The sequence below is a fragment of the Limulus polyphemus genome, unplaced genomic scaffold (assembly GCF_000517525.1).
Source record: "Limulus polyphemus unplaced genomic scaffold, Limulus_polyphemus-2.1.2 Scaffold116, whole genome shotgun sequence".
NCBI classification, from domain to species: domain Eukaryota; kingdom Metazoa; phylum Arthropoda; class Merostomata; order Xiphosura; family Limulidae; genus Limulus; species Limulus polyphemus.
This window is the reverse complement of record NW_013665726.1, coordinates 589926-606115: the sequence shown is the minus strand read 5'-3', so window position 1 is coordinate 606115 and position 16190 is coordinate 589926. Positions and strand designations below refer to the sequence as shown.

The 16190-nt window shown below is 31.5% G+C and overlaps 1 protein-coding gene across 3 annotated transcripts in view; it reads right to left on the bottom strand.

The window, feature by feature from the left end:
- Positions 1–15975, bottom strand: part of LOC106471952 (probable 39S ribosomal protein L24, mitochondrial) — an 18913-nt gene extending 2938 nt beyond the window's left edge. Inside the window, exons 1-4 of one of the 3 annotated variants that reach the window (XM_013932593.2) lie at positions 15853–15975; positions 12779–13121; positions 12141–12236; positions 11401–11507 (exon numbers count right to left, since the gene is read on the bottom strand). In XM_013932593.2, the coding sequence (XP_013788047.1) occupies positions 11401–11507; positions 12141–12236; positions 12779–13054 (479 nt within the window). In that variant the 5' untranslated portion in view covers positions 13055–13121; positions 15853–15975. The other 2 variants (XM_013932585.2, XM_013932578.2) reach the window with 2 other exon arrangements.
- Positions 15976–16190: the final 215 nt, after the last annotated feature.

Sequence of the window (16190 nt, the reverse complement as noted above, 5' to 3'; positions counted from 1 at the left end):
AACCTCCTTCACTACACTCTAAATGTGTTATTCATATCCTACAATAATCCTCCTTTACTACACTCTAAATGTGTTATTCATATCCTACAATAATCCTCCTTTACTACACTCTAAATGTGTTCTTCATATCATACAATTTCTAAAAGGAACAACTCAAGTTTAAATTTAATTAGGTAAAAATGATTATGAGCATTTTTCTTTTTTGTAAACAGTAATTTCTTACTGAAATAAATTAGCCACCTCATTCTTTTTGTAACGTAGGGTAAATTAAAGGGTACATATAAAAAGAGACATACATACATAATAGAAAAGTATAAATGATGAATATGCAACAAAAAAAATGTAATTACAAAACACTGTTAAACTTTACATGAATGCTAGGTCCTAAGTTGGAGAACTAAAGATCCAAAAAATAAACATTATAGAAGATAGCAAGTCAAAAATTTAGCATCTTTGAGTTATAAGATAAATACAACAGTCAAGAAACCCCATAATTCAAATTCAAAATGAGGCCTAAAATTGCAGACTTCAAATGTGAAAACAGTTTTTACAAATAATTAGTAGTGACTGACAAACACTTTAATTATTGATTAGAAGTAAGCAAAATGTACTTAGTGTTTTTGGTGTGTCTATAACAAGGATCTGGGTCATCTATGTAAGTGTTCAGCTATCTGTATACTTTTAAACACAACTTCTGAAGGTTAAGAGATTTCAAAGTTCACTTGAATCTCTTGTAATGTTCCTTCAATTTTAAAATTATGGTTTCAAGCAATGGTTTAAGGACAAAAAGGACTTACCTTGATATAATGTTTTTCTAACAACTATATTAAGGAAATAAAACTTCAACAGATTCAAATACAATAAATCAAAGAAGTTTTCTTTTTTAGGATTTTAATACAAAGATACTTAATGGCCTCTACACATAGCCATCTTTAAGTTTGAGCTAAGAGACTAAAGAGATTTTTTTTTTTAATTTCACGCAAAGCTAATTTAGCAGTGAAAGACTAGAGGGAATGCAGCTATTCATTACCACCCACTGCCAACTCTTGGGCTACTCTTTTACTAACGAGTAATGGGATTGATCATACATTATAATGCTCCTACAGCTGAAAGGACAAGTATGTTTGGTGGGATGAGGATTCAAACCCACGACCCTCAGATTGCAAGTCAAGCACCCTAACCACCTGGTCATGCCGGGCCAATTAGATAGAGAAGGCAAGGGAGCTAGTCAACAGAACCTACTGTCAACTCTTTGTCTGACGAACTGATAATCTCTCTTATGATAAACTCACTGTCCCAAAGTTTAGAGCAGCTTATATTTTGTAGAAATGTGACACGCACCATCAATCCTTGATTTATCGTCCAGGCATGTTAACCATGAGGCCAAATTCAAAAAGTATTTTATAAGCAGTTTTAACAGCTGATCAGTTATTATATCTATATCTGTGTGTTTGTTTGTACCCTAACTCCTCCGAGTCTGTTGGGCCAATCTCAACCAAAGTATGTATGTAAACACTATGAAATATGAGGAACGTCCTAAGGGGTCAAATTGAACAGCACCCTATTTCTATTTTGTAAAGCCTGTTGGTTAATTACTCCCAGCTCATTGAGTCAATCTCAAACAATCTTGGAAGGTTGACGCTTTAGATAATGTTGAATATTTTAAAGGGATTCAAGGTCAAAGTATGAAAGTTGCTGGATTGTTTCTCAAACAATTATGCTTTTCTCACGGTCAATGAGATATAGGCTTCTCAAAGGTGAGGTCACTTCAAAATCTTTATTTGTTGGTAAATAGAAAGCAAACTGCAAAAGTTGTTTATGAAGAAGCTTCGTCATAATTTTAAAATTTTGAGATAAAGTTTATGTTCAAGTTATTACTTTGAAATGTATGATTGCTGTTAAACTTGTACTATTTTAATTAAGTTTAAACGTTCCCCATCAGTTGACGGTATTTCAGCTTGTCAATAATAAAACCAATTTTATTTCTTCAAAGGCTGTGAGATGTACTGATTTTAACAGAACTCTTATCAATGGCCTTAACTAACAATTTCTTGAGGAGGGTACACACTATCAACTTACTTCACGGGAAAAAACGTTACGCAAAAATATACCTGTAAGCTCCCATTTTCTAGTTTTTTCAGTATCCTGCCCCTGTACCAGCGTTTGTCTCGGGAGCTGAGCACTGCACATACTGTGCTTTCTTTCCAGTCTGTGTTGCTGACTTGACTTTTACTGTAAATCTGCTGAAGTTGGTTCATCAAACTACCAAAAGTGCCAAAATTTTGTATTACATACGAACAAAGATAATTTTATAGCTCATTAAGTTCCTAAACATTTTGTGACATTATAATGCAATGATGTTGAAAGAGGAATGATAACATCGTAGTGCTATACAATATACAATACAGAGTGGTTCAAAAGAAGTATCACAACATCCATTACTTGAAGACATATCTGTATGTAAGAACTGGATAGGAACAATTAGATGACCACATACTTCTCTCTTTCATTACCAAAACCACCAATTTTGAGAAGAAAAAAAACACAAATTGCAGCCTACCATTCAAATCACCATTTGTCACTGAATTAAAACAGTTCTTATGAACTTCAATAGCTCTAGAACAACAAACAAATAACAGACTGTCTCTCTTGAAGTGGTGGTCTATGGACGGCACTAAAGTGAACCAGTGAACCAATGCATACACAAAGGATATAAATCAATGTTAATAATTCATTCTTCTAAATAATTTAATGGATGTTTAATATAATCATCAAAACTATGGACCTTGGCTAGAACAAAATGTGAGAAACAGACACAGTCTTTTTCTTTTCATCTTTGTTCAAGGTTATTGATGAGTGAGTGTAATTCATAAAAACTGGCCAAATTCATTGACAAATATACTGCTTTCCAATTACATCAACTTCAATACAAAAAAAAACAAGAATTATTTTACGAGTTACTTGTTAATTTTTTTTTATGTATCCATATCAAAAACCTGATATGAAGACGCAGTGCAAGAAAGAAAATATTTTGAATCCTTTAATGGTTAAAAAAAAAAAATAAGATCTACACACAGTCATACTTGGCAAACCAAGACAAAATAACTATTTATACTTCATATAACCAATGTATGACTTCCCAACCTTGCTATTTGAGATATATAACCTACCCATCTAGCCTCTCTCCTTCCTTAGTTGCCAGTTGAACGTACACGGAGTCTGGAGAACTAGCATTACTGACATGAACAGGTATGAATGGAACTAGATATATAACCTACCCATCTAGCCTTTCTCCTTCCTTAGTTGCCAGTTGAACGTACACAGAGTCTGGAGAACTAGCATTACTGACATGAACAGGTATGAATGGTACTTTCTTTTTGGGCTCCTTCTCCATATTTTTTTCTTCATTTGGAGAAATATCATTGTTTGATTGCTTTTCTTCAGAAGTCAACCTCATAGGATTTGTTTTAGACATACTATTACTAAATGGTCCTGTTTTTGAAATTGGTACAGCCGGAGGGGCTGATGATGGTAAACGAGGTATTGTGACTTTGGCTGACCTGCAGATTAAAAATAAGTACTTATCAACAGGCACAGTGCATATGTTTATTTCTTATTGCTACATATCATCTCAGTAAATTTTTTGTGGTTTGTAATTGATTGTATGACAAATTTGTGCTTACCCAAAGCTGTGATGTGCATATAGTACACATAACATTCTCCTGTAGTACATACTTCATATCACAAAAAATTAATTTTTCACAAAATTCGATTTTGGAATACAGTAAATCTGGTTGATGACAATGAATGAATTTTAACATTGTTTTGGTTACCAATATTTTTAACAAATTCCTTTTCCCATTTAAGACACAGTACATTAGGTTACAATAGACTATGAATTTAACATCTTTATATGATTAGGTTCTTATGGTCACTCATTACTTCTAAAAACCGATCTAATTAAGGACATAGAATTATTATGTAAATTTTTACTGTACAAGTATTCTGCACTCCTATGTCACTGTAAAAACTATGTGACCAAGCATCTCTGTCAAATATCAATCAAGAAAATAATTTGATTTATTTAATAAATGAAAGTTTGTTATAAATCAAACACATTACATGTAGGAAAACAGAATATTATTTTGAACTAGTGAACCCGTAGGCCTATGGTCCACATTTACAGGGCTGCTATAATGCAAATTTAACACTTGAACTACTATTTTGTACTTTTTCAGTTTAATGATCATTGACACTATAATGCAAGTTTAATTATTTATGTGCTCTAATGTAAATCAATGCGAAATTTGAAGTCAGCTTTCAGGGAATCCCTGTAAAAGTATTTTTGCAAAATAAATGGGTTCTCTAAGGGATTGGGTGAAAAATTTTTACCTTTGTGCAAACCTCGAGACTGAGACAATTCGTTTGGTGCCACTTAGAAATCAGTGTGACCAGCAGTTTAGAAGGAGTTATGTGACACACACAGACAATCCTGAACTACTATTTTGCACTTTTCCAGTTTAATGAACATTATAATGCAAATTTAATTTCTTTAACAAGTTAGGAATGGGAATTAGTAGGCCTACTTAATTATGTGTTCGAATGTAAATCAATGCCAAATTTGGGGTCTAATTTCGAGGAATCCCCATAAGTGTTTTCGAAAAATACCCAAATTCCCTAAGGGGTCAGGTAAAAAGTTGTACCTTTGTGCAAACCTCAGGGCCAAGATAAATTGTTTGGTACCATTTAGAAGTCAGTATGACCAGCAGTTTAGGAGGAGTTACATGAAACAAACACTGAATCTTATTATACAAACATTATTTAATTCTTAACTCGTAAGAGGAATGATGCTCTTACTATGAAGTAAGAACCCAGTGATTGAAATGATGACTTTTCATTCAACAAAATTTTATTATTTTACCATCAAAATATGTAAAAATGGAAGAAAACAAAACTAGATGTAACAAAAAACATCACTAAAAAAATAAAAAATCTCTAATAGAATAAAAGTTAAAATATTAATATAATGCAGATTATAAGAGCAAAAAAGTATTTTAACTATTTTAAACGCTATAAATCGGATATATTTGACACAACCTTTTTAGCCATTTGGAGCGACAAGCAGATTTACCCCATAGTGTCTCAAAAACTTTTCCTCATAGTACGACAATCGGGATAACTCCCACGTCCTTGAATTTTCCACCTTAATACTGCGCGTGCATACATCACCAAGCAAAAGTGCAACTAGTGAATTTTGATAATGAAAAAGTATTAAAAAAGGTCAAATTCTAAACTTAATTTTTAGTGCATAATTGACACTTTGAGAACTCAACTGAAATTTAATTACGCACTCAAAGGGTTAACTTGAGTGCAAGTAACATATAAAAACACCATCATAAAATACAACAGATGAGTACCAACTTACTGTGGGCCAGTACTGACGGCAAGTTTACATTCTACCAGTAACCCATTTATACACACATCATTATCGTCTTCTGATTTGAAAAGGGAAACCAAAACTGTATCTTGTCCGGGAAGAGTTCCTGAAAAAATTTTACAAGTCCATATTATACACATTTCTTAGTAAATACTTATCAAAAATGTTACTGCACATCAGGATATCAGGTGTTTCCAAATTAGTTACCAATTGTACATGGAATGCTGTTTTTTGCAAGTATACAAAAGAAATGAATTTCAATCTTCCATAGTTAATTCAACCTGGAACATTTAAAAAGCCCTATTAACTCTGTCCGTACTGCTGATCACTAGTAATTCAACCTGGAACATTTTAAAAGCCCTATTAACTCTATCCATATTGACGATCACTAGTAATTCAACCTGGAACATTTTAAAAGCCCTATTAACTCTATCCATACTGCCGATCACTAGTAATTCAACCTGGAACATTTTAAAAGCCCTATTAACTCTATCCGTATTGCTGATCACTAGTAATTCAACCTGGAACATTTTAAAAGCCCTATTAACTCTATCCATACGGCTGATCACTAGTAATTCAACCTGGAACATTTTAAAAGCCCTATTAACTCTATGCATACGGCTGATCACTAGTAATTCAACCTGGAATATTTTAAAAGCCCTATTAACTCTATCCATACTGCCAATCACTAGTAATTCAACCTGGAACATTTTAAAAGCCCTATTAACTCTATCCATACTGCCGATCACTAGTAATTCAACCTGGAACATTTTAAAAGCCCTATTAACTCTATCCATACTGCTGATCACCTAGTAATTCAACCTGGAACATTTTAAAAGCCCTATTAACTCTATCCGTATTGCTGATCACTAGTAATTCAACCTGGAACATTTTAAAAGCCCTATTAACTCTATCCATAAGAGGCTGAAATCTCTCAAATTGTTTTCTCTTGAAAAAAAGAAGAGTTAGGGGGAATCTGATTGAAGTGTTTAAGATTGTAAAGGGAATTGATAATGTTGATGCATCATCTTTTTTCATATTTAACACTGACAATAGTAGGACTAGGGGCCACAAATATAAATTTTCGCAAGGTAGGAGTCATCTTCAGCTAAGACAGTTTCATTTTTCAAACAGGGTGGTTGGCCTTTGGAATGGGTTGCTTTTGGATGTTGTAAAGGCAGTGAGTTTATGAAAAAGCTTGATAAGTATATGAATGATAAAGGCTGGCTTTAAGATTTTAATTTTTGATTATTTTAGTTTAGAGGATGGAACAGCCGAGATGGACCAATTGGTCCCTTGTTGTCCCAAAACATTGTTATGTTATGAAGAACGTGAATTTTTAGATTTTTTCTCATTTTATCTTCAACATAAGCACTTCAAGTATAGTTAATAAAATTTCTAGCATAGGTTGTTCATCAGATATTACTTAATATGTGTTAATAGAAGGAGAGAGAAATACAAATCTGATTGTTAAATATTACTTAATATTTTGTTGACAATCTCCTGCTTTCAAGGAGAACAATCAGAACTGTAAATACATTATTATGATGTATGCTATGAATGTTATTTTCTTTTTGTTTTCTTATCAGTCTTTTCTTCACGATCAAAAGTGAATAAATTTATTAAACATTGATTCATGATTTTACATGTAATTATCACACCATGTGACGTCTTGTACGTTTAACAGCATTCTTGACATCAAATAAAACAAGAAGAATCAGAGAGATTGCAAACCCTTGCCCCGCTGCTCCTTTTCAAGATTGCATGCATTTATATTGAATAATGTCAAATTTCACCCTTGAAAACTCGGAATATCTTTCTCAGATCTGGATCATTTTTTGTAGTATAATAAAGAGGCTTAATCTTAATATGGCCATGAAATTTGGTACAAATCCGATTTCATTTTAAAGAGTTATTAACCTGAAACATTACTTCAAAGTGATCCAGATTTGGATCCTAACCAACTTTGGGAAGAACTGTCCCATACTGATTTCCCATCTTGTCTAAAATTTTTATGTACATCAGTCTATTCGTTTTGAAGATATGCACATGGAAACACAGACACATGGACCAGATTGAGTAACGAAATGAATGTGAATCTTTGTTTTGTTCGCTTGGTTGTTTTGGTGACAAGTTACGATGTAAAATAAGCAGATAATCGAGTACAGGTTGACTCGTTGTCCTGTTGGCAAGTGTAAATAAGTTGTTCAATAAATATTATTTGGTTTTCATTACTTGCTAGAGGAGTTTTTGTTTACAGCCAAAGAACAGTATTTGGGAGAAAGAAGCAGGGCTTCGTCAACTTTTTGAAACTGAAGTTGGAAAAAGTTGAAGTATGCTTATTGGACTTACTATAACTGGAAAACAATTCTTTAGTGCTTTGTTCAGTAATACACAGTTATTTAGAATTTCTTTTAGCACATAGCGATGTCATTTTGATTTTCTTTTTAACAGCTTGTTTTAGAGACTGTTTTTTTTCTATATCTCGGTTGTTAGTCAGAGTAGGCCAGGGAGCTGCAAATTCAGTTAAGTGTGGCTGGATATCAACATTTATGCTAATTGGCTGCAGAATATATATATATACCATGCATTATGCAAAGTATGCTTGAAGAAGGGGTAGGGGGTGACATTTTTTGTTTTTTACTTGCATTTCAAACCATTTACTATTTTTAGATTGTTCAATACAGCTGCTACTGCATTTTCTAATTGTTTATTACACAATGTTGGTTATTTAATAATGCCGAATTTCACATTCTGTTGAAAGTAGGAAATTGTCTTCCTTAAAACAACAGTTTAGTCCTAGAAATCCTTTCTTTCATTAGTCGGTGAAAATCACGTTCAAAGTAAGAGTATATTTCCATTCTTCTTGCTTTTAAAGTATAAATAAATGAATTAATATTAATTTTAGAATATTATGTGTTAGCTATAAGTAGGTAGGTGATTAATCTATATTGTATCTACTTTTCCATTAAAAAAAATAACATTTAAAATGTACTTTCACAGCACTGAGATTGCTGGATTTTATATCTCGTTTTCAGTGCAAGCAATTTATGATGGAAGTTGCTGGAAAAGGGCAGTTGAGCATGAAAGTTAATAGTAAGTTTATGTTACTTTTTTAACATTTAATGTAAATGATATTGAAAGATGTTTCATCTCTTACATTATTATCTAACAGTACTGTAAACTGAGAAAGGTAATGCACACTGGTCCTGAAAATTTGCAGAAAAAATGTATGTTTCGTAGATACATTTGAACTCCTACAATTCAAATAATTTCTCTGTACTTTTGTTATGAGACGTAAAAAATTGTGCCTACAGTAACCTTCATCACACAGAACAGATAAAAAAAAACTGTACTTAAAAAAAATCTTGCTCCAGTAGGAATAATTTCGTTTATAAATATTGGGGTTGAGTGATTACTGTTATAACAAGCTTCGACAAGTCTGTATCATAGTTACTAAAAATAATGCAACTCCTAAAATTACATTTCTTAACTCTATCTGAACCAGAGGGGGAGTCAGTGATATCCTCTGATTTTTTTTCCCTTCTGACAGTAAAAGTACTGAAACAAGTTTCATCAGACATAACAACTTTCATGTTAAATAATGTATAGTTTTTTAGTTTTGTTTTTTAAATTGTATTATTTGGTTTAGTATTTCAATCACCTTGAAGCTTATGAAATTTCTAAAATTTTATTGTGAACACTATTTTGAAAAATATGTTTAAAAATCCTTCGTTTCATCTTAGAATTAAAAATTGTTTTACTGTTAGTTAGAAAGTTGTATTATATATATAAGGTCAGTTTAAATTTGATTATTATTCATACACATATCTTAGTTTGATACTTCATATTGCTGAGATAACAGTTCCAGCTTTAACTGTCTAAAAAATGGCAAAAACTTTCAAAGTGCTGTCTTTGTTACCTTTGTCTGGCTAGGTATTGTGATTTTTTTCAGCAATAGTCTTGGTTGAGATCAATTTATGTGTAATATATACAGTTCTTTTAACAAATAAAAAATTCTTTCATTTATGTGCATTGTTTGAATATGATACTTAAAAATAAACTTCAGTGAAAACGAATTTGAGCCAGTAGAATATTTTGTTATAACCTACCATACTTGCTAAACCTAAATAAGCTTACTTATATATTTTAACCAGTATATTTCCAACACATATAATTTAACACAGAAGCATTTTAAGGAATGAAAAAAGTCTATAGAAATGCCAGAAAAGTCCCTTAAACTTCCCATGTGATTTCTCTGTTCACCACTACACATGCTCTAACTTGCCAATTTCTTGAGAAATTACAAATTACTTCTTTAGTTACTCTAAATACTGATGTACATAGTTTATAACATACTCTATTCATTAGTATTTAGCCATTAAATTGGGCTGTTTTCAAAGCTGAGTTTCATTAGTAATTGTTCAGACTACATGCTGTGACGTCATAAAAGGATTGTTCACTGTCATCACTGGACATGGACCATTTTTTGCAGGACAGTAAAGAATAATATTCTACATATGTTCACCAAGTTTCATCAAACTCTGATGGTTTTTGACTGTTATAGAGCAAAAATAGCATGAAAAAGTGGTCCCCCTGTTAACAAATAGGGATTTTTTTTTATTTTCATGACATTAACCTTCCAAAACGTAATAACCTCTAAGTTGAGTCATAGTACAAATGTATACCAAATTTCGTCCAAATCCATTCAGCTGTTTTTGAAAAATCTTGCTGATAAACACACACAGGGGTGAAAATATAATCTCCCTCCACCTTCAGTGGTGGAGGTAATGAAGGAATATCATTTGAATAACAAGACATGAATCATTTTGTTTTCAAGCAATGATAGTTTTGTAGTTACTATAAATCTATACTTTAGGATGGTTAGAAAAATTCTATAAATACCCTATTTATAGGCAAGACTCTTTAGAACTTCTCAGAAATGAACGTTGGAAATTATTTTTCATTCTTTCTTTGAATTACTCCAATAGCAAAATAAAAATTTTAGTTTATTTTAAAAGTAAACACTGTTGAAATAGAGTTATTATTATTGTTAGATTTGAAATTTGATCTGCAGGCATGCACTTGACACCTAGAAGGTGATCAGCAGTATGGATAGAGTTAATAGGGCTTTTAAAATGTTCCAGGTTGAATTACTAGTGATCGGCAGTATGGATAGAGTTAATAGGGCTTTTAAAATGTTCCAGGTTGAATTACTAGTGATCGGCAGTATGGATAGAGTTAATAGGGCTTTTAAAATGTTCCAGGTTGAATTACTAGTGATCGTCAACCTGTATGACAACCTCTCCATCCCAGGCACCATTCTAGTAACCCTTCTCCGAACCCTTTCCAACAATTCAATGTCTTTCCTAAGGTAAGGAGCCCAAGACTGAACACAATACTCCAAATGTGGCCTAACCAGTGACCTGTACAATGAAATTGTAACCTCTTTAGACTTGCATTCAATATTTCTGTACATACAACCTAAAATCCTATTTGCCCTATCTCTAGTAACAGCACATTGCTTGGACTGAGCCCTGAGGTACTCCACTTGTGATATTAATCCAGTTTGACTGAACTCCATTTGTAACAACCCTCTGCTTTCTTTCTTCCATCCAGGCACTCTTCTATCCAATTTGCTAACTTATCCCCCACACCTCTAGTGATAATTTTTTTTACACCAAATCTATACTCTTACCCTCATCTACATAAGCAGTAATCTTTTCAAAGAATGTCAAAAGACTTGTAAGGCAAGATTTTCCCTTAGTGAAACCATGTTGACTATTCAATAAAATTCTAAACTTTGTATTACTATCCAAAGATAAGACTTGGGTTAATTTTGAAAGATAAAAATATCAATACAGAAATAAGTTGTGTGTGTGTATGTGGCAAGTGCTTATAATGTATCATCAAAGAAATTCACCAACAACTGTTTCCAACAAAAATATATTATATATGCATACTTGTCTGAGGGGTCTACAAGGGACACCTGACCAGTCACCAGTAAAGGCCCTTCGCTCTGCACTAACACACCTGGAGAATTTTTCTGTTTACCAATGAACCTGTAATGCTGCAGGAAGAATACATACACATAAAGAATATTTACAAAAGTTACGAGTCTACAGACTACAAATGCACACAATATTTCAAATATCCAAAGCAAAAATGACATATTCATTTAAGCCATGAGAAAATGCAGTTTTATAATCCAAAGGTAAGTAGAAATAAAAAAATTAAAACTAATTTCTTTAATGAATAAAATTTGCAACAGTTTTGAGTTAAGTATAAGTTCTATTTTAATCACCTTAAGGAGAAAAAAATTACATCACATAAACAGTGCACTCAGGCAATTTGACTAATTATTAACTAATCTAAGGGTTAGAAAAGTTACAAATATTACACTTTTTAAAAAAATTTTAAAAATAATTTAAATACTAAATTGTTTTAAAAAAAGTCAGTGACTTGTATGAGAACTTGGGATAAAAGTTAAGCCTTAGTTGTTAACAAAGTAGCTATAAAAATGGCCATCTGTAATATTTCCAGCCATAGAAAATGGTCATATTGGCAAATGCCATTCAAATGTGAAGCAGTTACATTAACATATCACCCCATAGAAGTAATGGGCAAAAATATTATCTATTACCACTATACACAGTACCAGAGTTAAAATACACACAAAACCTTTTTACAAGCACACACTTACACAATTAAGTCCTTCCACTACAACCCAGTTTCGTTCTTTAACAATATAGTTGACTATTCCTTGTTTTCCTTTGTCTTTTCCAACCATAACTTCCACCTATAAAAATAACAATTTTAGACTTGAGCATTAAACATGTACAATGCAAAAAATAATACTTTAAAGTAAAAATAAAAAATACAAACACCAGTGGAAGTAATCTTGAGAAACAAAATAAAAAAAAAATAGAAGTATTTGGAAAACATTCTTTCCTTATACTTTGTCTTATGTTTTAATACTTGTAAAACTAACAAATTAAAGGAAAATATAATTGAGAGTCAATATTCTTAGAAGCTTATCACAGCTCATTCTAAACACTAAATTCACAGGACTTTTAAATTACTTGTTATATATATCTTTTATCATCAGTTTTAGAAAAAGTGTTGAGAATAGGAATGCATGAAATATAAATCAGTATTAAATACAAGATTATAAGTCCTCATTTGTCTAGTCATCTGATTTTTCTTGCTACTTTTATGTAATTATTATCAAACAAGCTTATTTTCAGTGATGAAAATAAAACTAAATGTACAATAAGATGACAAGTTCTCAACTTAAAAAAAAAAGTATACATACATTAATGATGAAATTATGCAACTCACCCGATCTCCGCGGAAAAATGACCATTCTTTAACTGGTTCAAGAAATATCTTTTTCCTATGTGTTCCAGGTTCATTTGCTTTCCTAAATTCTTCTGTCCAGGGTCTTGACATATTATAACGAAATTTTTTCTTCTTTATTTCCTTCCTTAAATACTGCGGACCTTTAGGAGTCCTCCAACCAACTTGTTCCATTGCCCGTTCAACATATTGCTTAGGAAAGTTTGAATAATCTTTTGGAAGGCGAGACAAAGACTGTAGGATACCAAACAGGCGCATGGTAGCTAACAATACTTTTTCTTAATAGCACGATATAATTTCGTCGATGAATTCTAAACAGATCAACCTTCAGGAATACAATACAACAACTTTTTTATTGTAAATTTAAGACAACAAAACCTAGTACTAAGGTTAAAAAAAAATTTTGCTTAATATAGTATATTTTAAATAATTTTCAAATTAATTTGTGTGAAAATCTGAGACCAGGCATAAACTAATAATTAATTTAAAAAATCAGACATGAAAATATAAAGAAATATTTTTACACGCATACTTCATATATTTTTGTGTTTTGAATTTAAAAAGTATTATATAGTGATGATTTTACTAAATCAGAGACAATTAAGAATTTTTTAGGCGTAGACTTTTTGTGGAAGGGCAATATTTTGACTTCATTTAAAATACATTTGTTAAAATATAATTACTAGATTTTGAACATTGCATGAAAGGTCTAAATAAGTATTTAATACAAAATAACAAATTAATACAAGTAGCTGTATAAAACAGAGCTCTTACTATTGCATTAAATATCTTCCTGTTTTTCTATTGCACATTAAGCTTTAAGCAATATTTTTACTTTAAATTGGTTTGTTATGAATTTTGTGCAAAGCTACATGAGGGCTATCTGCGCTAGCTGTCCCTAACTTAACAGTGAAAGACTAGAGGGAAGGCAGTTAGTCATCACCACCCACCACCAACTCTTGGGCTACTCTTTTACCAACAAATAGTGGGATTGGCTGTCACATTATAACACCCCCACAGCTGAAAGAGCAAGCATGTTTGGTGGGACAGGGATTCTATTTATACATAATTTATTAGGTGGCAGCCAACATGTTAAAACAACTTAGTTCACTGAAAAATTTTGAAATATTCGACAAATTTAGAGACATGAAACTGTAGCAAATTAACGTGTCAAGTATAATGGTACAAGAGATCAGCCCTATTGATCAAGGTATATAACTGCATTTACTAACTACAAGAACTGAGCATTATTATTGAAAGTTTTTGATTTATGGGACTTATATTAAAATAAAGATTTATCCTTATGAATGATTTTTTAAAATTTAATGTCTTTATATTACAATTATGTATTATCCCATGTTGAGTGAGCTTTCCTGGTTTTTTGTTTTTTGGTGAGATTCATGGACAATGAGAGTTAAAGTATAAGAGAAATGTTTGTATATACATATATCTATATATATATATATACTTTTCATGTAAAAATAAAAGCTGTCAGACCAATGAGCTGTTGACTTTTTATTGGGCTTTGGTCTCAAACAATTGCATATCTGTACATATATTTTTTATATTTTTCAGTAAATTAGGTTGTTTTAAAGCTACTACTCCCTCGCACGGCAGACTTTTTACTAAAATAAATGTCTTGGTGCTTGTTGTCACCAATTAGTGAGACGTGGATAACTATTCACCACATTTGATCTCATTAATATGATGTTTTTCTGATTCACAAGACTGTTTAACAAAACCTTGAAGGATGTATCATTATCAACAGAAATTGTTTTTATAAAAAATGATAACTGTATTGCAAAAAATGAGAATAAAATATAAGAACAGGTAAAACACAAGTGATTCATTAGGCCATGGCACTGAGACATGTTTATATCTCATGGCTAAGATCTTGTACTTTTCTTGTTAAACAAATTATATAAACATGGATCACACAATATATTAATTTATAATTATAAACTCAGGCACAGTGGTCCAATTCCAATTCCATGGTTTGCCATCATTTTCAAGTACTATAATATTGAGGTATACAATGCTTGGCTGATACAACTAATACTATCCAAGTAAGACTACTTAGTCTTTGGTTACTTTTCACATGCAGTACCAAATATTTGTTATGGTACATCCAAGTAGTTATCTGTTAGCATTACTATAACATTTTCTTTCTGTTTTCCATGTCCCTTTGCTCAAGCAAATGAAATTATCACAGATATGGTTGCTGTATTATTACTTCTGAAAAATACATCAATAGACGATTTCTAATGTATTATTCACACCTGTGATAATTAGAGTTTATACCTACATTTTCTTAAAGCATTAAATCAATAAATGTGCTGTTTTAATGTTTAGTAACTTTTACTTTGCAGTGTAACACTAGTAATAGTAATACTATAAGCATAACAGTAACAGCATATGATACAGAGGGCATGAATAACAGAAATATTTGCCTAAAACTAAAGTAAAGGACAAAAAGAAAGAGAAGGAAATAAAACTGGTAAATTACCTAAATTAATAATAAATAACTATTTGATACTTTTGCAGTATTCATACTACATATCACGTAACACTTCTATTTAACTCGATAAACTGAACAAAACCTGAGAACCAAACAGGTCCAAAGACTCAAGCAGGCTTAACGTACTTAGTTCTAATAATACTATAGTAATAGTACGTACTTAGTCGTAAGTATTAGCCACCTATATTCACTTAAAATAGTCTGTGGACTACACTAGTCTACGGTCAATATGGAGTATTTATTATACAGTAGATAGTTCTGAGGTTTTCTTTCACTTTCAGAAAGCAGAGTATCCCTATAATTTATAAACATATACTGATATAGCCTGGTCTTGTGGTATTTGCCAAGATTGTCTTAAAATTTCAGTACAGATTTAACTTAAGTCATAAACTTTAAGTTAAAGTACCAGGTTTTTCATACCAAAACAAAAAGTTATCATCTAAACTCCCCCACCTCCCCAATTAAAAAAAAAAAAAAATAGGGATGCAGGATTTAGTTAATGAATATATTTTAGTAAAGCTTCTTGCAACATTCTTACTTTTGAAAATAACCATCGTTCTGAATCATAATTTTGATGCAATGTCTATGTCAAACATAAATCAACGAGGTATAATTCAGTGCAGTAGCCTAATACTTGTTCAGTATGTAGCGCTATGCTTGATTAATCAAAAATCGAAAACTGTTGTTCATCAGAAATGAACTCAAAATATCAAATTCAAATCCTTGCTAGACAAATGCGAATGTATTTGTTTTGAAAAAGATGCATAAGAAAAACGTTGCTATGTGAGTATGTCTGAAAGTTTTCAATGATAATTGATGTTAGACTAAGAGAAGACATAAAGATATGATAATCCATTAAATTGCTTTAGAATACTT